This window comes from Pristis pectinata, chromosome 1, assembly GCF_009764475.1.
Source record: "Pristis pectinata isolate sPriPec2 chromosome 1, sPriPec2.1.pri, whole genome shotgun sequence".
Lineage (NCBI taxonomy): Eukaryota > Metazoa > Chordata > Chondrichthyes > Rhinopristiformes > Pristidae > Pristis > Pristis pectinata.
Genome location: NC_067405.1, coordinates 102,164,226 through 102,187,754, shown reverse-complemented (window position 1 = coordinate 102,187,754; position 23,529 = coordinate 102,164,226). Strand labels below are relative to the sequence as shown.

At 42.5% G+C, this 23,529-nt stretch overlaps 1 protein-coding gene across 6 annotated transcripts in view; it reads left to right on the top strand.

Moving 5' to 3' along the window:
• Positions 1-6,181, top strand: part of stxbp6 (syntaxin binding protein 6 (amisyn)) — a 250,154-nt gene extending 243,973 nt beyond the window's left edge. For all 6 annotated transcript variants that reach the window (XM_052021985.1, XM_052022002.1, XM_052021961.1 and 3 more), the window contains one exon: positions 5,193-6,181. In XM_052021985.1, the coding sequence (XP_051877945.1) occupies positions 5,193-5,216 (24 nt within the window). In that variant the 3' untranslated portion in view covers positions 5,217-6,181. The remainder of the gene's footprint in view (positions 1-5,192) is intronic.
• Positions 6,182-23,529: the final 17,348 nt, after the last annotated feature.

The following is a 23,529-nucleotide window of genomic DNA, read 5'->3' as shown; positions in this document are numbered from 1 at the left end:
TTTAGAGTGTTGTTTGGCCTTTTGTCAGTCTCAAGAACACTTAAGAAGAATGCAAATAGTTAACGATCTGAATGTCTTCAATTTAACACTTTTAAAAATAGGTCATGACGTCACGATGAATTATGGCATGATTTAATTATGTTTGACAGCTACTTGCTCTGAATCATTATTTTGCACCATAATATATTTGTATTCCCATGAAATTAAATTATGTTAATTGCACATCGCCCTTGAAAATTTCTCAACCCAATATCCACAGAAGTTAGCTTTGCTGCTGTGAAATAATTTGCATCAGTGTGTCGAGAAAAATTGATGTAGGCAGTGTTCCGCTGGAGACATGTTTTGATTTTAAAAAGGCAAAGTGTGTCCTTTTTTAAGGTTGAATTTAAATCAATGGTAGTCTTTAAATGGAACGCAAAAGACAAAATTTGCAGATTGGGGATATATGTTTAACGGGGAGCTAGTTTCAAATTGCAGATGGAAATCTAATTATGTTGTGTTGATGATATTTAACTCTTGCAGCAAGGGTGCCTGCAGTAGGTTAGGGGCTTGCTACTAATGGATTATAACCAGCTTTTCAGCTTGCAATTTCCAGTGCTTGTGTGTTAATTTTTGAGCATTGTTTCGGCAGCATTGAGCCCAATAGAGTGATAGATGAATGAATTGAAATGGAAAAACAGTTTGAGAATTCTGCAATGTAAGTTCTTCAGTTTGGCCATCCGGTTTATGGTAGCAATCTTAGGATATACAGCTCAAAAAAGGCCATTCGGCCCAACCAGTCCATGCAGGCATTTGTGATCTTTTCCTGTCTCCCATCTTTCCTCAGCTCCATCCATCACACTGACCCTCTGTATCCTCCCTTCCTCATGTTTGTTCAACCTGCTCCTAAATGTTTCCACACCATTCACCATTGGCAGTGAGTTTTACACTCTCACAGCTCTTTGGGCAAGGAAGTTAAGTTTTTGGCAGCCTTTCATATTGTGTACACAGAAATCTGATGTGATGGTGTCGTTCTGCTACAAACGAGTACATTAGATTAGGATGTATTGTGAGCATAATGGCATGTGACCAAGACACAGTGGTGCTTAAATGATTTCCAGGATTTGTAGTTAGATGAAATACAGCTGGTTTGTGGCCGGACAAAACATCCAGATGGATTGATTGAAAGTCTCAGTTAAAGGAAACATTGATAATGAAAGTCATTCAGCTGATCTTTGTGGCTTCTCATTGTTGAAGTTCAACTGTAATTAACACCTGTTCCCATGTAATTTTCTTTGACTTTCTCTGTAAATATTCTGCTTTTTTATTTGCTCCTTTCACTAGGTAAAGGTTGTCAAAGTTAGGTGTGTGATGTAGGCATGTGCCTTCGAAGAATGAAATTAATTGACCAAATTATTTTCACATTGAACTCATTTTACCACAGATAAATAGATCTGCATCCCATCAATCTGAACTCAAGTCACAGAGATAAAAGATGAGTGTTTAACCCACTGCACCATGCAATTACTGGCAGAGGTACCTTGAGGGACCATTTGGCTTACTTACCTCATCAGCTGCTGCTGGACTTTTGTCATACTATGCTGGTGGCCATCTGGCAGTATATTTAACTCGCCAACATGAACAGCAGCAACAGCTTCTATCCGCAGAGCCTCTAACATGCAAAACAAAATACTAAAGAGCTTTATCGGAATTTCACCAAGCAACCAAAAAACAATGCTAAACCATGAGGAGACAAAAAAACTTGGTCAAAGTTTTAAGGAGCACTTTAAAAGACAAACAAGGAAGTTAATGGAGGGAATTCCAGTTGCAGCCTTAGCAACTAAAGGTTTGGATGATCCAAAGATGAAAAGGGTTAGCTGTGTAATTCCGTATTTATTTTCTCTCTTGATTAGATCTCGTCCCCCTTGATACCTATTATTCTCTGCCACATCAGCTGGCTCCCAAGTGTCTTGTCTGTTTTATTCCTGAACTGGTGCCTGAATGAAGCATTGCATGTCTCATTATAAACTCCCTCACACTTTCCCCTTGACAATGAATTGGATCGAGAATTCAGTTAAAAATCACAGGCAAGTGAGAGTTGCATTACTTCATGATAGGCCATGTTGGTGTGACAACGTGCTGTGTAAGTTGTCTTTATTTGTCAAACCAGGTCTCATTCGACAGTTTCAACGCAGTTCACAACGTTGAACAATGAATCCCATCATTTAGGTTTTCATAGGATGATGTTGAGTGTCACTCCCATTGAGTTGCACTAGTTACAAAATTAAAAATCATTGTGTTAAGAGTTAAAGACCATAATGCTTTGAATCCTGAGACCTCCATCGACAGCCCTTGTCATTAGAAGATGGAGAAATAGCAATGAACTAAAGTGGCCTCAAAAACGTTTTCCCCGTGATAAAGGTGAAATTCACTGACTTAATGTTTAGTAATTGTGTTATTGGTGAAAAGGCAACATATCCTGAGCAGTAATTTTTTTAAAAATGTTCTGAGGTCTAATGTAGACTGCTGCGGTTAGAACATTTAGCTTGTATTTCTAATGTAGCTTTAATTCATTAGGAAAGAAAACAGAAAATGTTTTGAATACTCGGGAGAACACGCAGCATCGGTCAAGAGAGAAACACAGTAAACCCTAATGAATATCCCCGCCATTTCCTGTTTCTCGAGATTTCTGCATCTGCAGTTTATTGCTCATTTGGGTTGGTTTACCAGATTTTGTTTGCTTTAAATCAAATGTAGATGTTCTCTTTCAATTGGACATTTTGTTACTGATGTACAATACCAGCCAATGCTGTTAAATTTGCAACATACTGTTAATGAAATAGTTAAGTGAATGCAGAATGACACAATTTTTGACCTATACACAGTTTTTGGACATGTTCCTTAACCTCGCGATTACACGTTCACACATGATATGTTTTCGTTAGTTACCCTACTTCATTAGTTACACTAGTTACCGGACTTCCCATTAGTCTCATGAAATGACTTTTAATCATGGGCACCTTTGCTGATGAGAATTGGATAGCCTATTTTCAACCAGAGGAATTTCTTCAAAATATATGGAGTGACAGAAGGCATATTGGCCCATGAAGCTTGTACTTTTCACAGAATGTGTACAGTCCAGCCATATTCCAGGACTTTGGCCAACCTTTCAAAACCTGACCTGTTCCCACAATGTTAAAGTCAACCTCATTTAAAATATCCCACAGCTACAAGTAACTGATTCTTGGAATATTTGATAATTATGTGTGTCCCATGGATTCTTGAAGTGTATTCCCAGCTATTTATCCATTTTCTTTTGAGTTAATCAAAGAAAGCATCCTCTCTTAATGGGGAATCTGCTCCAGTGTGCTTCACTAATGATTTTTTTTTTTGTTCTTGTCTCGCTTGAAACTTGGTCATTTTCATACTTGAGCCAAGTAATTTTCTTGAACCAAGTGCATTGATGTTCCTTGGTCCTCTCACGCCATTCACTCTGTAATTGTCGTCTTTGTCGCTGAAATGGTGGTTTACTTCTGAAGTCTCTCATCATTTTGAGCCCCAGCTCTCAATGATCCTTTTCTCAATCTTTTCACAGCAGCTGGCTGGTTGAATGGCAGAGGATTATGATTTGCACTCAGTATTCCAAGTGTGCCCTCACCGGTGGTCAATACCAGACCAGGACAACTCTTTTGTGCAGTCGGGCTCAAATGTCTTAAATTAATATTTGCAAAGATAGTTAATATGGTTTTATAGGTTAATAGATTGCAGATAATGCAGACTGGTCTGTCAAACCTTGATGATTAAAATGAAAACTAAGGAACTGTGATATCTGGCATGCGCACTGTGGAAGGTGTGCAGGAGGTATTTGTGTTCCCATGCACCACCTGCTTTTCTCCTCCTAGTGGTAATGATTGTGGGTTTGGCAAGTGCTGTTGGAATTGCTCAAGCAAGTAGTTGCCACGTACTTGGTTGCAAAGACACAGTTTGGCCGTGATGGACCAAAGGTGGATGAGGTGCAGATCAACCTGGCTGATTTGTCATGAATGGTGTTGCGCTCTTGAAGATTGATGGAGCTGTGCGTTCCATCAAACTCCTGTCATTATTCAGAATTGTACAAATATCAAAGAAAAAATGTAATTATTAAAAATCAAATCATATTTAAATCATTTAAACATGTTTAAACAATTAAGATAATTATTAGCTTGCATGTAACGGTCCCCCTCACAACTGCTTCCCTCCATTCAGATGAATGGGCTGACTGTTCCTGTGTCGGGTCTAAGCTGACACGGGTCCAGCAGGCAGGTTCACCACCGTGACCATCGGGGAACTGCAGCAAGTTCAGACTCTGCAGCAGCACTCTGTGCAGTTCGACGACAGAGCACGAGCAGAACATCAACGCAAAATTCAGCCAATAAGTTTGGGAGTTTTTTTTTGGCACTCGACGATCTGACACTTCAGTGAATACATTGGAAGGATTTCTCCCTCTGCGGTTTGTATTTGGGGATATGGCCACCTTCCCCATCAGTTGTAGATGCCCAAGCCTTTGAAGCAGCAGCATGAAGTTTTCTATTGTGAAGAGATTTCATTCAGTTGCTATCAAATTGTCCACAAATTAGAAGAATGAAATGCCAATGAACAAATCTGAAGTGACCAGTCTATAAGTGAATCAGTTTGGTGGAACGCAAGTTAAAACAATGTAAACATCTTCCTGAGAGGCTGAAAATGAGCCTCTCGGCATTTGTCATTTATACTGACTGGTGGTGTTAGGCATTAATGGAATAGCCTTTTACAATATTCCAAGGTTCCTTTCGAAGTCTGTCTTATTAGCATTCACAACGCGTTCCAATTTACCATGAATTGTCTGGTAACAGCAGAAAATAATATCAAATATCCATAATGTTTTGCTAAATTTCAAGCTGGTCGAGTTCCTGTTTATAAGCTGGAGGTTTAGTTACATCCCTGTTGAACGGCGTATTGATTTGTGGTTGAGTTAACAAATGCAAAGATGTACTTTCATTTATAATTTTTAATGTGGATATTTGACACAAGGAACGATAGACCTCTTAAGTTATTTACATTCCCCTCATCAAATGTAGTTAATTACAATGCAATAAGTATAATTTGCACTTGGGGTTCCAATGTTGCTAACCATGTATTGCTGGAAATGAGTTATGATAATACATCTCGTTTTCCTTTTTTTTTCTCCTCCACAGCTTGCAATGAAGCACAAATGTTGAGCAGTTGCCAAACAATTTGGGAGATCTATCCAGGGTGATCATCACACAGAGAGACAGAGGTTCAATAATGTACATTTCCTTTATTGGAAACTTATTCCTTAAACTCAATGCTGCCAATATTAGAATCTGTTTCAATATTTTTTTAAATTTTAATCAGCAATGTTGAACAAAAATACTAGCTTAATCTTTTTCATTGTTGTGAGATTTCCAGGCTGTTATTGGTCCACACTAATTACGGACGTAGACTTTCCATGTTATGCAAACAGCTTTTAATTAATGTTGTGTTGTTGTATACAATATTAGAGATCTCAATTTTTTTTCAAAGAACTCATTTAAAAAATCTTGGATAAACATCTGGACAGCAGACTGGCTCGATGGAGTTTTGTTATAGGAGCTGGGCTACAATATAGGAATTGGACTTCTCAAACAGCAGTCACAAGGTCAGTGACTGAGTAATATGCTGTGTTCATCTTAATGACATAGCTCTTCATTTTGAAATCTACCAGTCATTGTCCTTACAACTGCGAAACCGACACTGGGATATTCTTCCTGACTCTCGACGGAAAAGTTGGATGTTACGTGGCAGTGAAGGAAACTCGAGATCTTTAAACTTGCGTCTGGAGATTAGCACTAGTATATTATTAAGTAGCAGTTGGAAATAAATTTATTCAGGTAAATGTTCCATATTGAAGAATGTATCTGTTACATGTCATAAGTTCAGGCAGTTTGTGATAAGACTGTCATTTAACTGGTGTTCTACAGCAGGGAACACTAGAAAAATTGCTCTTGATCTCGTACAACTGTTTTAAATCAAAAGGCAATCCAGTTACTTCATATACCTTGTTAATTCTGACTGCAACAGAGTGCGTACTGTGAGGTTCTGTGCCTGTCTCTTCAGTGTGTGGACTAGTGCTCTGTTTTGCTGTTTCCAGTCTTAGTTGTCATTAAAAGATTGTACAACATGCCTTATTTGTAAAAAAAATAATTATTTGAGCAGTACTGTAATTGGTAATTAATCAACATTTTTGTTTCAGTGGCAGATTTTTTCGATGGCGTCACCTTGAAATAGATTCCTTGAAATACCCTAGGTTGCTCATTCAGGTTGTGCGTAATAGCACTGCATGTCTCTGCTCTCTGCAGTCTAGTTTGGGAGAATTCCAATTAATTAGTAAGCCCCCGCTGTACTCGGTTCCCTGAGTCATGAAACTGGCATTTGCTGTTTCCATGTTAATTTTTTGTTGTTATTTGCAAATCGAATAGACTCTTTTGTTTGACTAGCCCAGAATTTGCTAATGCGGAACTTCACCCCGGAGTCATTTATTTTTCTTCCTGCAGCACCAATTATTTTTGCACACTAAATTGCTGGTAACACAAGCTGATGGTGTGGGAGGGACATCCTACAACCATAGTAAACGATAGGGATAATAGGTCTGTGATACGCAAGGACAGAAACAAAATTGGTTCAGGGAAGAACTAACTACAGAGAAAGGGAAAGCTGGAAGGGTCTTAATTTTCTTGTTAATTCCTCTAGGAACAATTTCCTACCTGGACGACTCCACAGTTTGTCGTTTCCATTAGGTTGAAGGGGATTGCAGGAATATAAATCTGCATTAACAGGACTCTTAGGGCATGAAGTAAGAGCACCAGCTTCCTGATGCAAGTTTAATTCGAGGCAAACCAACAACTGATGGGGTGCAAGAGGAGCACGGGAAAATGGGGATCAGTGAAATCCCATTTTTGCAAGAATATCAGTGGAACAGGACAATAGTCTGTGGATCGGCAAATCAGAACCCATAGTATAGGTTTTCCACACCTAATAATAACCGGCACCATTTTACAGCAAATTTTCAATCTGCGTCTTATTCCATCACAGTGATGTCAGGCCAGCCTTCATCACAAATGTTAAAAGGATCTTTATATTTCCTTTTGCCCAAGGAGGTTTGCAGACATTACAGGCACAATGAATGGTTTCTTCTGTTTCCTTTGTTAGGGGCCAGCGTTGAACCTCAGCAGGTTCAATTTAAAGGAAACATCTTCCAAAGAGTTATAATCCTAACTTACCTGTTCTATGTTGGCAATTCTCGATCTTGTTTCAGTGAAGGACCTGCTTACCAGCAGATTGGTCATCAGTGCGAAAGTGCTGCATGCAAAAAATGCTTTTGTAATCTCGGTGAGGTGGGTCTGTCTGGTATTGGTTTAAGGTACAGCAGTGATACTGTTAATGCATTCCCCACCACCGGACAGCATTGGTACCTGTCTCCATTGCTGCAGCAGCAGAAAATGGTTCACAAGTGTATGTGAGAAACACGATGATGCTGGAGGAACTCAGTAGGCCAGGCAGCATCCATGGAGTAAAGCAAGTGTCAGTGTTTCGGATCAGGACCCTTCAGGACTTAAGATAGGAAAAGGGGAAGTCCAATATATAGGAGGGAAAAGCAGAGCAGTGATAGGTGGACAAAAGAGGGGAGGTGGGGTGTGCACAAGGTTGCTCCCCTCTCACTGGTGCAACAGCTGGTCAGGAAGGTGTTTGATGGTGAAATTTAATTTTCAGTGAACTATCTCTGGACACTTGCACTGACTCCTGATCTGTTTCATTTACTTGGGCAACAAGGTGATGCCATAAACACTGAGAACCTTTCCACTCCTCGTTTCTGCCTGCATCTGTCAGATGAGCAATGATACTTTCTCCCAAGTACACAGTCAACCTAGTGGGCAAAACAGTCAACTCCCATTCAGTAACCTAGTGGGCAAAAAGAGCTTTCAGCCAAAGGATGCAGGGACAAACAACAGATAGCAGGTTCCATTACATGCCCTCCTGTCAAATCTGACCCAATGTTAGGACATTAGCAGAGTGTGAAATGTATTAGAATGCAGAGTGTGAAGTACATGTGTTATAGCACATTTGTAAATGTTGATACTCTAAGACTGCACACATCTGTCTCAAAGGACTGCTCACAATGAGGTAAAGTACAGTGAGCATTAAAAAAAACTAATACCACCAATGCATGAATTAATACATTGGTCTGCCACTAACTAAAGAGTAAATTAATAATTTGGGGAAGCTGAACTCATTTCCAGACATTCTTGGTTTATTTCTTTGAATGGCATGTGTATTGAGCTTTATTTTGCATCCTTATATTAAATCATAATAAGCATTAATTTCTAATAACCATAAAGCAGTACAAAAATATTAACAGTAGGGAGTTGAAATTCCTTCTGAAATGTTTGCTTATTCCTCTGCAAGTACTCTGTGCAAGGTTTCTCATTAAAAGATCAATATAAATTCAAATTCTCGATATGCATTCCCAAAAACACACTGATTGCATTACATTGTCAGACAGCACAGAATGGGCCTTCAGCCCTCCATGTACATAATGACCATCAGGTAGTCGATACTGATGATATTTACCAGCATTTGGACTGAAGTATTCTATTCCTCGGTGAATGAAGTGCTTGTCTGCGTACTATGTGAATGGCGTGGGAATGCCCGCAACATATGTTCCAGATTCCAAGAAGGATGGAACGTCAAGCTTGCACAAGGTAAGGGGATCAGTACTCTGGTGTATTATTATTGAACTGAAATCTCAAAGGAAATGTGAATCAACTGCTAACCATTAGTTTCAATTATTTTAACTTTGAGGAGGACTCTATGTTGCATAGTGACAGTGATATAGCAGGATGGAATTCTAATCTGTTTGTGACCATGTTTTCATTGATTTTAAATCTTGCACATACATCCTGTTTTGAGGAAACGTGCATCTTAAAATGGTTCTTTGGCCTATCTATTGGAACCTGTGGTGGTTCACAAAATCTTAGAATAAAATTAGCCCTAAAATGAAATCATAGCAGGAGTCACTTCTTATGACCTGCATTAACATGAAAACAATAATCTTTTGATTCTTTATTCAAGGCATATAGTCTCTAATAAATGTGTTTGGTGATCCTGGTGCAGTTGTGAAGATGGAAAGTCGCAGGTTTTGTGCTGGAGAGGAAGCAGTTCAGCGGCTCCTTCTCAGGACGTGGGGTAACTAAGGTACAAAAAGCCAACTTCTGCCTGAGCCAGTCACCAGTGAGAGGGATTGAATCAATGACAATGGTATGGGGAATTTTGCATAGGCTGAACAAAGTGAGTTCAGTCTTTCCTGGGATTAAGAGGTGGAAGTTGTGGAGTGTCCAAAACCTGGATGTGTGTGTGCAGCAGTGAGGGTTGGAGTGGTGACAGCCAGGAGCAGGGTGTACATGTGGAGGCTGATCCCAACTATTTGAATTGATGCTAGGAGAAGCAAGTAGTAGTAGAGAGAGGATCAGGATGATCCGTGGGAGCCTCTAAAAGCAAGGGCGCGAGGTCAGGGTAAACAATTGGCTGAAATAAAAAGAGAAAAGGGTGAAAAGTATTCATTGGTTCGGGCAGGATCTGTGGAGAGAGAAGTTGTCCCGATGAGTCTGAAATGCTAACTCTGTTTCTCCCTCCACATTGGTTACCTGACTTACTGCATATTTCTACAACTTTCGGTTAGCATCTTGGTTTTTTTTACAGAATTTTGCCATTGGGGAAAGGAAGGCAATTTCTGGGAATATCCTACAATTGCACGAGGAGTAACGAAGTCAATGTAAAATGGTCTTGCATCTGCACGAACGAGGAAAGGTGTCAAAGGAGGATACAGCCATTGCAGAGTAGTTGAAGGAACGTATCTTAGTAAAGTGGGTTGAAGGCTCCATTCACTGAGACATTTGACGAGACATTTGAAGTTGCTGGATACACATGCTCTTCAGAGGCCACAGCACATGAAAGAGTAAAGGAACTTTGATACAAATTGCAAGGACAGAGGATTTCAGGATGAGATTGTGAAAGGGATGGGGTCAGTCCCTGAGGAGAAAAGCACTTCTAGCACAAACAGCATTGAGGCCCATGAGGGAAATTTGGTTATCAATGTGAGAATGGAATGGAGAGAGTCAGAGGTGGATCTCATGGGGAAGAAAGGAGTGAAATTGGAGAAAGATGCAGGTCTATGCCTAGGGCAGAGTGAAGTCAGAAATGAAGCTGAGTTAAACCTACACCTGGCACCTGTAACCATCAAGCAATTGTCTTTTAGGGAAGGATATTCACTATCTTTAGTTTTGCTATTTTGGTATACGTAACTTTTAAAAACGTAGCTGTACATTTTAAATCATGTAGCACTATGCACAGTTTAACTTTGGTGTTAGTTCAAGTTGTCATTAATCAGTTTTTGAAAATTAATCTGAGAAACTTACCTTACATAATTACTTGCCTATTCAATGCTTAATTGTCAGTTCAGTAAAACTGGCAGCAGAAGGACTAATAGACCAGAAATGTGGCTGAAGCCAGTAGGCACTAAACATTGTGTAATTGCATCATTTTTTCCCCATATTGTTTGTGACCCCTTCATTTAGAATGAAGGTGGCATTGCATTGATATCCATGGCTTGCGTTCCCTCTTAATGAGGGAGTCATGAATATTTTGTTAACAGTCCTGTGGGCTATTTAATAATGTGAGACGGGCCATTGTTCTACTACTGTGAGGATTCGTGCGGATCCAATGCTAAATCAAATTAAAATAATTGATTCAAGCAAAACAAAATTGTTGGGATGCAAAATGTGAGCAGATCAGCAGGTAACTGGAGTGTTAGTAAATTGGAGATTGTTTATACTGTCTCCATCTCCTGGCAAAAGCAGAAATTGCAAGGCAGTAATTCAAATTGACAAGTAAACATTACATGTTTTCTTTGGACTCTGTAGTACTTCCTTAACACATACAGCTTGTATGCAGCTGAAGGAGCTGGGTATTTTCTTACAAAAAGTCTTGATCTGAGTTGGTGTTGGATAAGCTGATTTCATATTACAACTTATTAGGCATCAAAGATGTGTACTTACAGCAATCTGTTAATGAACAGAAACAGCCTTGAGTGTGATTCACTGCCAAATTAAATGGCGAGTCTCTATTTTCACAGAGGGAGGGACTTGGAAGTATGATGGGAATTAAATCAACAACAACACTCTGAATTCTGTTTTCAAATGCATTAACAGGATAAGAACAAGGTATTGCTGGTCAGTCCAGCATTTCATTGATCACCCCACGTTGCCCTCTGAATTGAATAATTTACTGAATAATTTCCGAGGATAGCTGAGTTACACTGAGTGGTGGCTGTGGAGCCACATAAAGCTCAGACTAGGAAAGAAGAGTTCTTTACAAATCTTTTAACCTTTATGCCCAGGCCCCCAAGTTCTGTGATTATGTTTTTGTTTCAAAATAACTTTAAAAGATCAACCAAAGAAATCTTAAATTGAAGTACTGTTCTTAGCGTGCAAATCCACTCAAATCCCTGTGGTTCCTGAAAGCCTTGAATGAGCCAGAGGGTGGTGTTTGTCCCCGTGTTGGGTGATATGTGGGCACAAACATAACCACTGTCACTGTTACTTAATTATTTAAATTTATCTGTGATGGAATCTGAACCTGTGTCTGCAGATCAATATGGCAAGCCACTGGATACTAGCTGAGTAACTTAATCAGAAGTCCTTGTTACCACTTGAGCCATTTATATAAAAACTGAAATCAATAAAATTGTTTTGACTAGGAGTGTCGTATCTGACTGTGGGAACCACGTTGTCCCCTCTCCCTCTGTCTTTCTGTCTTCACACATATCCTATTACTTTGCACTCCTGGGAGCTACGAGCGGGAGTCAAGGCTACCACAATAAGAGTTCAAAGGTTCCACCGAACATAATTGTTCCCTTCCCACTAGAACAGTGGTCACACGCTGTGTGGCATGTAAACGTACGGAGTCGAGCAACACAAGTTGTGAGATTGGATTAATATCCTGCAGTTTTGATTCATTAGCTCTAAGAATCATGGAACAATTTTGCATAGCTTTCCTTCCTCGATGACGTGGCTTTTGGATTCGTTCTAAACTGGAGAGCAATGTAACCCCACCTCATATGCTATGTAAGAATGGGATGTTGCAGAATAAATCCACATATCACCACCCAATGAGCTGGAAAAAAAGAGAAATATCATCCTCTTGGTCTAAGAATTAAGGCACGATATTAATAATTAAAAACTACAAAATCTCCTGGAAGTAACTTTAAAAATAAAACAGTCATCTATTTTAAAATGTATTCTGCATTCTACTGATCCAAAGCCTGCAGTCTAAATAACTGAGATTAATGCCATTTGTAATGTGTAAATTAGTCATCCAATTTACAGCAGGAGCGACCCTGTGACTTGTGAATCTCCACTGATGAGGTTGTTCCTCCCGTAGTCTCTCAGAAATAGCAAGTTGCCCGCAACTTCCAGGTGAGCCAGAGAAATTGCTGCATTTGTTCCTTAATGGCCCATTAAATTTGTCACAGAAAGTTAGGGCTGTAACAGTGCAAGTACCTTTTAAATGATTTTTCCTGTTATGCCATTCAATCACTGTGGTCTAGAAGTGAAACAGTTGCAATTTTGGCATTATTGTTGAAGCCTTTACACCGAAAGATATCTTTTAAATGTCCTTTCTGTGTCTTTTTCCTGTTCAAAATAAATTTACCGAGGCTTATTGCTCCATCTGTATTTTTTGGATACTAATTTACTTCCAGTCCTGTCATCTGTTCCTTTCTCAATGCTTTAATCCCACTGGTTATGGAGGAAGATCGTCGGTCCTGTCCCCCCTGGGTTCAGGTGCCCTTGGTCTGCTGTTACCGTGCTCGCTCTTCAGTTACTAGGGCAAAAAAATCCCAGCTGCTGGAAGATGTGAAGCCAATGAAGGATGCTACGAGATGTTTTGTATTTTTGTGTAGATCTCCCGGCTGAATTCACGCAAGTAGACAGAAATGTGTGGTGCAGTATTTACAACTTATTTTATTTGATTTGTTCTCATTAACTGCAAACTCCTTTAGTATTATGAACACTGTGGTGTGTGTTGGTTGCATGTGATTTGTAGGTGGGGAATTGACCATTATTGGGCTGGTCAGTAAAATCTGCATTCAAAACCTTTGGGGAAAATAAATACTGCAAAAGGTGATGGGTTAAACATAAGTTGTGTGCAATGCTTCTGACTAAAGGGGATGTGTCTTTGCAGCAGACTGAAGTGATATTAGATTCATCATTTGTTGGTGGTGTGTCTTAAATTAAAATGTACATCAAAGCAGGCCATGGTAAAGGCAGCTGAAGAGAGTTTCAAGTCACCAAACTGCTTCCTTCCATTTTTAACTCGTTAATGTGTTGGGAGAACAATGGATGTAAAATTGTTGAAAGTAAATTTACACACTATGGTCAGTGCTTTTAATAATGGAAAATCTTAACAGCTACCAGCAATTTGATTGGAGGCTTGGTCAGACCCTTTCTACCATGTATTAATAACAGAATGTTGGAACTATTATTTGAGTCATTTCTGCAATCATTAAAGTCTAATAGAATGCAGTGTTTAACATCAAGATATTCCCATTTTTCTGGCCTTGAAATAAATTGGGTTTCTTTTGTCACAGGATTTAAGGACTTCTTTCATGCTAGGACTTGGTAATGGTTGTATTCAATTTATGGAATCCTGGAGCTGGCTGAAATGTGTGCTGGTGCTGTTTTAATTCAGTAAATGTGGTCTTGAAAATGTAAGAATGCTTTTGAAATGCGAAGAGTCGTTGGAGTGTTAATTCTTAACATTCTGTACGTTTTCATTTTTAGGAACAGTAAAGCAAAACTACAAAATGTGAAGGGTCTCATTGTTCAAGCTGCTGTTTGTGATTGGTAATTGGGAGTTAGTGAAATGGCAGGAGGCAGAAGGACTTTAATGGCAGAATGTAATGAGTGTGTTATAACCTTGTATAGCATTGACTTTGATGAAGGAGTAGAAGTTCGAATATAGGAATTTGCCAGGAAATTAGGAGAGATTGTAAATTGCATAGAAGGGAACGTGAAGTAACAGGAACCTGGGCAGCAGAAGAGAAATGACCTTAATCCAGGAAAAATGTGAGAAACTAAGAACTGTGGAGGTTTGGATCAAATTACTAATTGGTCATTAGTTTATTATTGTCACATACTGAGAAACTTTGTTGTGTGCCATCCAGACAGATCATTCCATACACGAGTACATTGAGGTAGTACAAAAGGAGAAGAAAAAACAGGGACAAAAAGTAATTGGGAAGGTCAATGTCATGTGACTCGGTCAGCCTCCATCTGGAGAACTTCATTCAGTTTTGGGCATTGCACCTGAGAGAGAGTGTGTTGGCTTTGCCAGCATGTAGATTCATAGGGAAATTAGGTGCTGAAGTGTTGAACTTTGAGGAAGGTTGCATAAACTGTGCATGTGTTGCTCTGAGGAGAGGGTTTGGGTAATCTAATCTAAAAGGGATTCAACAGGATAGGAATATAGGAGGCATAAATGTTTAAAATGAGATTAGGCCAATCAGAAAAACTACTTCAACTTTTCACACGCACGTGGAAATCTGGAATTGTTTTAAAACTGATGGATGTGGCCACAGGTAAATTTTCAAGAAGATGGTGGGGCAGGAAAGGAGAATCAGCATTTTCTCACTAAAGTCCATTTTTAGACTGATCATACCCCTCCCATGAGGCATATGTGTTAATCAAACTCTCCAACTGGTTGCTTACAGTCATTCAAATTAAAGCAGAAGCTTTTACCAATTTTAAATTAAACTGTGCATGTTTATACTGTGAACTTTGAACAAAGAATAGGGTGCATAATTTACAAATTGTGTTGAATTCAAAGATTTATGATCAAGCTGCAATTGATTTGTCCAGAAACATTACAAAGGATATGGATCAAAGGTGGTTAAATGGAATGGGGGAGCAGATTATCCAGGTCTCTATACTGGCAACTGCTTCATATCCTTTAAGCTGATTTGTGCTGTTATCTATCTTATTTGCTTTATTTCTTACACAATGTGCATTTCTATTCAGGACTCTTAGATAACTATTCCCAACCTACCCAAAAATTCCACCAATTTTTCAATGCACCATTCATATCACTAATGTACAGCATGTATTGCATGTTTATGATGATACTTTTCTTGCCCATTGATCCCAAATAGGTTTCACATTGCAAATAACTGGATTCCATTAATTTTGACATCAATGTGAGCTCAGCAGCAGTTACTTTGCCATATCTCATACAGCGATTCGGTCATTTGGACCTAAACAAGGAGAAAAGTCCAAAATTTATGCTCAATTCTGATCAGTGCAAAATTTATCCATGTTGTTACAGCATTTAGATTTGTCAAATGACTGTTGTAAAGATGAAAAGGATGTTGCAATAATTTCAAGTGGATTGCTCTGGATGTTGATGATCACTGAGCTATGTAATGGAGCTGCTGTTCAGGAAAAACTGAACAAACATCGACAGCAGGAACATACATATGGCAATTGGGCAAGTGTGATGAGGTTCGCCATGTTCATCACAGACATTAAAGATGCTCCTGCACTGTAAATTGTAATGGCTTTATAATTAAATGTATTTCTTCAGTTCAATGAAGTTAACTGAGATGAATGAATATTTAAACACAGATGAATGTTTAATGGAACAAGTTATCATGTTGCTTCATACATTGCTTGATTTTTGTACCTTTTAGTTTTGCTCACATCATCAAGTATGGTTGAGTGTCTAAAGAATTTTGTGTTACCCTGTGTATTTGCAAGTTGATGTCTTCAGTCTAGGTTTTTCTGGATAAGTTTCTTCGCAATGTATGATTAGAATAACGATTCAAGTACTTAAATATAGATCAATTTATTTTGAAAGACAGCTTTTGGAGGAATCCTTTAATCATTTGAAAGATGGTGGTGTAGCGGTTGCTACCGCGGAATAAAACAAGACTCTACTCGGAGGATTGCCAAACAGAACTGGTTTATTTTCCCGCCTTGCGCGGGCCCTTTAAGGGAGAATGCTCCCGCCCAAAACAACCGGCAATGACGTAAGTCCTATGTCATCAGGACTTTCCCGCACGCGGGTTCTCCCCGTCGCTCGGAAAGACTAGGCCCGCCGCCATCTTGGGCCTCGTCGCTCCGACGCCGCGCGACCCGACTGCCGAGCCGGTTCGCCCAACTAGATGGTGAGTCGCCACACAACCCCCCCCAGAACCGGCGATACAGTCCCCAAGGTCCGTGGGCTGTGCCAGCTGCCGCTTAGGGGGGGCGGCCTCTGCGTCGCGGCGTGGCAACCTCAACAGGCTGTTGCAGATACAAATGGGCCGGTTTGAGGCGGTCCGCCGTGAAAACCTGTTCCCTGCCTCCAATGTCCAAAATAAAAGTGGATCCGTTATTCCGTATGACTCGGAACGGTCCCTCATATGGTCGTTGCAATGGCGCCCGAGGTGTGCCCCTGCGAACGAAAACAAACTTACAGTCCCGTAGTTCCTTGGGCTGGAAGGATGGGGCTTGACCGTGCCGTGAGGTGGGAATCGGGGCCAAGGCGCCAAGCTTCTCGCGCAGTCTTTGTAGGACTGCTGGGGGTTGTTCCCCTTGGTCCCGAAGGGCAGGTATGAAATCCCCGGGGACAACTAGTGGCGCCCCGTATACAAGCTCAGCTGACGAAGTGCGGCGGTCTTCTTTGGGGGCAGTGCGTATGCCGAGCAGGACCCAAGGCAGCTCGTCAACCCAGTTAGGACCCTTCAGGCGAGCCATCAAGGCCGATTTCAGATGGCGGTGAAAACGTTCCACCAACCCGTTTGATTGAGGATGGTAGGCCGTGGTGGTGTGCAGCTGCGTCCCGAGCAGGTTCGCTAATGCAGCCCAGAGACTGGAAGTGAATTGGGTGCCTCTGTCTGAAGTGATGTGGGCCGGAACGCCAAAACGTGAGACCCAAGTTGTGAGCAGCGCCCGGGCGCAGGAATCAGTTGTGATGTCAGTCGGGGGGTTGCCTCAGGGCACCTCGTGAACCGATCCACGATGGTAAGGAGGTACCGGGCTCCTCTTGAAACCGGCAGAGGGCCCACGAGGTCGACGTGTATATGGTCGAACCTCCTACGGGTAGGCTCGAACTGCTGTGGTGGGACCTTGGTGTGTCGCTGGATTTTTTACGTCTGGCAGTGCGGACAAGTCCTGGCCCACTCACTGACCTGTTTGCGCAGGCCATGCCAGACAAACTTGCTGGTGACCAGTCGGACAGTAGATCTGATGGACGGGTGCGCCAACCCATGTACCGAGTCAAAAACGCGTCTCCGCCAGGCTGCAGGGACTATAGGGCGGGGCTGACCAGTCGCAACGTCGCAAAGTAGGGTCCGCTGACCTGGACCAACCAAGAAATCTCGGAGCTGCAGACCCGAGACTGCGGTTCTGTAGCTGGGCAGTTCGTCGTCGGCTTGCTGTGCGTCAGCTAGGGCCGTGTAGTCGACATCCAAGGATAGGTTGTGGATGGTTGGTCTGGAAAGTGCATCAGCAACGACATTATCCTTTCCGGAGACATGTTGAATGTCAGTTGTGAACTCGGAAATGTAGGATAAATGTCTCTGCTGACGAGCTGACCAGGGATCGGAGACTTTGGAGAAGGCAAAGGACAGAGGCTTATGATCGGTGAAAGGCCTGCCTTCTAGAAAGTATCGGAAATGCCGGACCGCCAGATACAGCGCTAGAAGTTCCCGATCAAAAGCGCTGTACTTCAGTTCGGGTGGTCTAAGGTGCTTGCTGAAAAATGCCAAGGGTTGCCAGCGGCCTTCGAGTAGCTGTTCCAGTACCCCACCCACTGCGGTGTTGGACGCGTCTACCGTGAGGGCAGTTGGGACGTCAGTCCTGGGGTGTACCAGCATCGTGGCGTCTGCCAGGGCGTCTTTGGCCTTAACGAAAGCAGCCGCAGCCTCGTCAGTCCAGGTGATGTCCTTGCCCTTACCAGCCAGCAGCGAGAACAGAGGGCGCATGATACGGGCTGCTGCAGGGATGAAACGATGGTAAAAGTTGACCATCCCAAGGAATTCCTGTAGGCCTTTGACTGTGTCGGGGCGGGCAAAATGGCAGATAGCATCCACCTTGGCAGGTAGGGGTGTTGCCCCGTCGCTGGTGATTTTGTGGCCGAGGAAATCGATAGAGTCAAGTCCGAATTGGCACTTGGACGGGTTGATCATGAGGCCAAAATCGCGGAGGCGGGAATACAGCTGGCGGAGGTGGGAAAGGTGTTCCTGGTGGTTACGGCTGGCGATCAGTATGTTGTCCAAGTAAATGAACACGAAGTCCAGGTCTCGGCCTACCGCGTCCATCAGCCGCTGGAAGGTCTGTGCGGCGTTCTTAAGGCCGAATGGCATCCGAAGGAATTTGAACAGGCCGAATGGGGTGATAATGGCAGTTTTGGGGACGTCATCCGGATGGACCGGGATTTGGTGGTATCCCCCAACGAGGTCCACTTTGGAAAAGATGCGGGCCCCGTGTAAGTTCGCTGCGAAGTCCTGGATGTGAGGGATGGGATAGCGGTCCGGGGTGGTGGCGTCATTCAGCCTGCGGTAGTCGCCGCAGGGCCTCCACCCTCCAGTGGCTTTGGGGACCATGTGCAGGGGCGAGGCCCAGGGGCTGTCTGACCTGCAAACAATCCCCAGCTCCTCCATGTGACGGAACTCTTCCTTTGCCAGGCAGAGCTTGTCTGGAGGTAATCGTCGTGCACGGGCATGAAGGGGTGGCCCTGTGGTAATGATGTGGTGTCGTACCCCGTGTGTGGGCCTAGAATTTGTAAACGAAGGTGCCAAAATCGATGGGAATTCGGCTAGGAGCTTGGTGAAATCGTCGCCAGAAAGGGAAATGGAGTCCAGGTGCGGGGCTAGTGGGCTGATTTCTCCCAGGGGATAGGTCCGGAGAGTGCTAGAGTGGACTAACCGCTTCCTTCGCAGGTCAACTAACAGGTTGTGGGCCCGAAGGAAATCGGCTCCTAGGAGTGGGCGGGCAACGGTGGCAAGGGTAAAGGTCCAGGTAAAACGGCTGCTGCCAAAGTGTAATTGAAGCGTACGGGTGCCGAAAGACCGTATCGTTGTACCGTTGGCGGCATTGAGTAGAGGGCCTGGTGGCCTGTCACGGCCTGTCGGGGGCAAAATACTGACCTCCGCTCCAGTATCAACGAGGAAACGCCATCCAGATTTCTTGTCCTGAACGAAGAGGAGGCTCTGTTGGCGGCCAGCCGCCGTAGCCATCAGCGGCGGCTGGCCCTGGCGTTTCCCTGAAACTTGCAGGGTGGGCGGCATCCACGGGCCTCCGCACCCCACCTCTGATGGTAGAAGCACAGCTGGTCACCCGAGTCATCATCTGCGTTCCTGGGGCGTGGCTGCTCGGTTGCTGGGGCCGGGCGAGGCGGGCGTTGGGCTCGCGGCCTGGTGATTTGACTGACAGACGAACCGCTCTCACGCTTGGCCCTCCACAGGACATCTGCCCGGGCGGCCACCTCACGGGGGTTGCTGAAGTCGGCGTCAGCTAACAACAAGTGGATGTCATCGGGGAGCTGTTCGAGGAAGGCCTGTTCGAACATCAGGCATGGCTTGTGTCCCTCGGCCAATGCCAGCATCTCATTCATTAGGGCGGATGGGGATCTGTCCCCCAGGCCATCCAGATGAAGCAGGCAGGCGGCGCGCTCACGACGGGAGAGGCCGAAGGTCCGGATCAAAAGGTCTTTGAAAGCCGGGTACTTATCTTCCTCCAGAGGCGACTGGATGAAGTCTCCAACCTGGGCGGCTCTCTCCTGGTCCAGAGAGCTAACCACATGGTAGTACTTCGTGGAGTCGGAGGTGATGATCTGAAGGTGGAATTGCACTTCGGCCTGGTCAAACCAGACGCTGGGCCGAAGTGACCAAAAGGTGGGCAGCTTGAGGGCCACTGCATTGGCTGCTGCGCCGTCGTCCATTTCGCGGGTCCAAAAGCCGTTTGGACCGTCGGGGTCACCAATGTAGTGCTACCGCGGAATAAAACAAGACTCTACTCGGAGGATTGCCAAACAGAACTGGTTTATTTTCCCGCCTTGCGCGGGCCCTTTAAGGGAGAATGTTCCCACCCAAAACAACCGGCAATGACGTAAGTCCTACGTCATCAGGACTTTCCCGCGCGCGGGTTCTCCCCGTCGCTCGGAAAGACAAGGCCCGCCGCCATCTTGGGCCTCGACGCCGCGCGACCCGACTGCCGAGCCGGTTCGCCAGACTTGACGGTGAGTCGCCACAGTGGATGAGATTAAGCACCAGATTCCTTTGCTTTAAAAAAAACTGGTTGCTCAGAGTCATTCAAATAGGTTTGGTGTATTTGCCTTTCAAATCACAATATCTAATTTAATCTCAAACTTACTTGCAATAATTTTTTGGCCTGGATTATTTGAGACTGACTGCAATATTATTCATCCAACAACCAGTGGTAAAACTGTTGTATTATTGCATTGCTTATCTAGATCTTTAAATTGCTTGCTCCTATTTTACGTCTGTAACTTTATAAACAGACATCCACATCGGTGTCTGATTAGATGACTCAGTCACTATATGGCAGGTGGATGGGTAAGTTTAAAAAAATTTAGGAAACTCCATCCACAATGTTTGCTTGAGCAAAAAATCTTTGCATATTACATTTAGAGTTACTAACTGAACTGGCAGAGTGCCACTTTTACCATGCTTGGGATGAAGGCGTGTGTTCTACCCCCTGCTGATTAAATGTATCTTCTTGTCCCAGGCTGTCACACTAATGGGAAATGTTTCTTTGAAACCTATCAATCATTTCACAATGCTCCAAAAACTAATCAAATTTATTTTTAATGTTCTGTATTGCAAGAAAACAAGCCCAGTTTATGTGCTTTCTCTTTTCAGTCCCCTGATAAAACTGTTGTGAAAATGCACTGAATATCTCAGAATGTGGGCATCAGTGAAACAAAAAAAAAGTTTTTTTTTCTACACCTACAAAGGCTGACATTTGCTCCACTTTTAGATTAAGGTTTTCAGTGGCAGGTAGAGTTTGCCCCAGTAGTGTAAGTAAGAGTGGATGAGTTAATGGTCCTTAAGTGCAGCAGTGGTGACAAATTGACCTCAACCCAAGTAGCTTGGAAACTGACAGAAAGTCAAGAGTTTGCCTATAAGATGTAAATCCTTGGAGTTGATTTTGCACAAAATTAAGCAGTTATTTCAGCGTGGCATGTATGGGTTGTTCAAGAACTTCTCAACTGTGAACTGACTACAGATCAAGATGCAAGGAGGAAGAAAAGTGCCAAAATTATGTACAGTACAGATTGGATGTTAAACATCAAGGTAAATGATATTGCTTAGACAGTTCAGAAAGTGTCCACATGATGTAGCCATCCCAAGTAGTGCCTCTGCTTTCCACAAGTGATCAGCCAGTGAGGTAAAGTGATGCAAGTACTTTCTGATGAAAGGACAAAGCCTGTCCAAGTGGAACTCAGTGCTTTACCAACTGGCAGCAGGGAATTGAAATACATCATGAACATTTTGTCTAGTCTGAGGAAAATCTGATATGTCAGTGATAGGAGAAATCTTGTGGTTTTATTGGGAAACTTTAATTAATCCAAAAGTTCAAGGACTAATGTGGAAGATGTAAAAAAACTGATGTAAGTGAGTTGGACGTGTCACTCATACGTAGGTGGTACATCTGATCTCTCGGAGAATATGAAGCCTTGGTCCCATAGGAATGCCGAGTTTTTCCAGACTCTCCTCATCCAAGTAAGGAAGCTCAGTGAAACCTATGCCAGCATTTTCGAACAATGGAGTGTAGTGCTGGGAGAAAAGTGCAAATTCAGGGCATTAAACAAACATTAAACAAAGGTTGGCACTCACTAATTAAACAATACAATGTCAACTACAGCTTTTTTTCCTTGGACAGAAGAAATTCCAAAACAAAAACTGGTTTGTTAAAACTGCTGTTGAATGATCTTTCTAAAGGAAGTTTAGGAAATTGAAAGAGTCAAACAACCCATCAGTCTATAACCATAGTGACTTAGTTCAATATTTATCTCTGAACTCCTGCTTATGGTTTATTGCTCCAGGAAAGTGTGTACAGTAAAACTTGGGGCACTGTCAATGCAGACTGAGAGATCCATGAGAGGAGTTGTGGTGAGGTAAGGAGAGGACAGACAAAACATTTCTTCTCCCACCACCAAGTCTTTCTGGTTGTGTGTGCACACATGACCAGGTGCCACACCATGCTTCTTATTCACTTGCAATACCTTACATTTTCCCTCCATTCTTTTGACAGCCTCAAAGTCAAGTGCCCCAATTTCATGCTATTCTTTATCATTTTGGTCAATGTGTGCTCCAATGTCAGAAATGAAAACCTTTATTCAATACTTTCTTATCAGCATTTCACATTAATCCAAAAGTGGAAATACATTTTTTAAGTATTTCCTTTCAGCTTTTGCTTATTAATGGATTATTTTCTCACTGTCAAACAGCAGGTGGCACTGGAGTGCAGCAAGATTTAGTAGAATCAAATCTTTCAACAGTGATAACTGAACCACAAGCTCATGAATACCACAGTGGGCACAGGAACCTGTCATTTCAAGGTTGGATTCATTGAAGACAATAAATAATCATCTGACCAGCCAGGCATTGCACAGAAGGATTAATCATGTGTAGGTTACAGCAATTTAAATGGTCCAAAACTGGCAGTCAAGATGGACATTAGACTATTTATGGGACAGTTACTTGACCCAGCACCAGACAGGCCAGTGAAAGCTCCACTTGTTGACACACAGGAATCCATTGGACAGGAAGAGTGCATCACCGTTTACATCTTCTTTCAGCTGCATCGAGCAACATTAAAAATGCTGTACTTGCACATTAGACACAACGTAGAATGGCCATATAACATTGGGGAAAGTTATTTACTCTTTAAATGACTAAGTTTTTGTTGCCACCAGTGATTCTCCCTGAGATTAAATATTTATTATTATAACTGCAGTGCTATATTCCTTGCAGTTGAAGTGTTGTATATTTGCTTTTAAAATAATTGTCAATTCTGTCTTATCTTCTAGTTTTCCTTCTGTGCTAATTATCACCACTGAAGCTGATAAACAATTCCAACTTGCATTTTCTTCCAAGTTCCTCAAAATAGTTGAAGAGTTAGACAGCTGGTTCTCAATGCCCTACAACTTACTGTATGAAATATTGCCAACATTCAACAGTCCTATCTTAATGAGAGCCAGCAGTATATTGTTTGACTCAACTCTCCATCATGGTGACATTAATTATTTACTGGTTCATACACCATTTGAAAGTGTGGAGAGAATGAACAGAATGAACACCCCTGCTAAATATTTTCCCTTTTGTTTTCAACTCTGCAGATGATGCAAGTTTGTGGCAATACTCTCTCTTTCTGGGGTCAGCAGAGGGTGAAAACTGCAGTTATCCAAGACAAC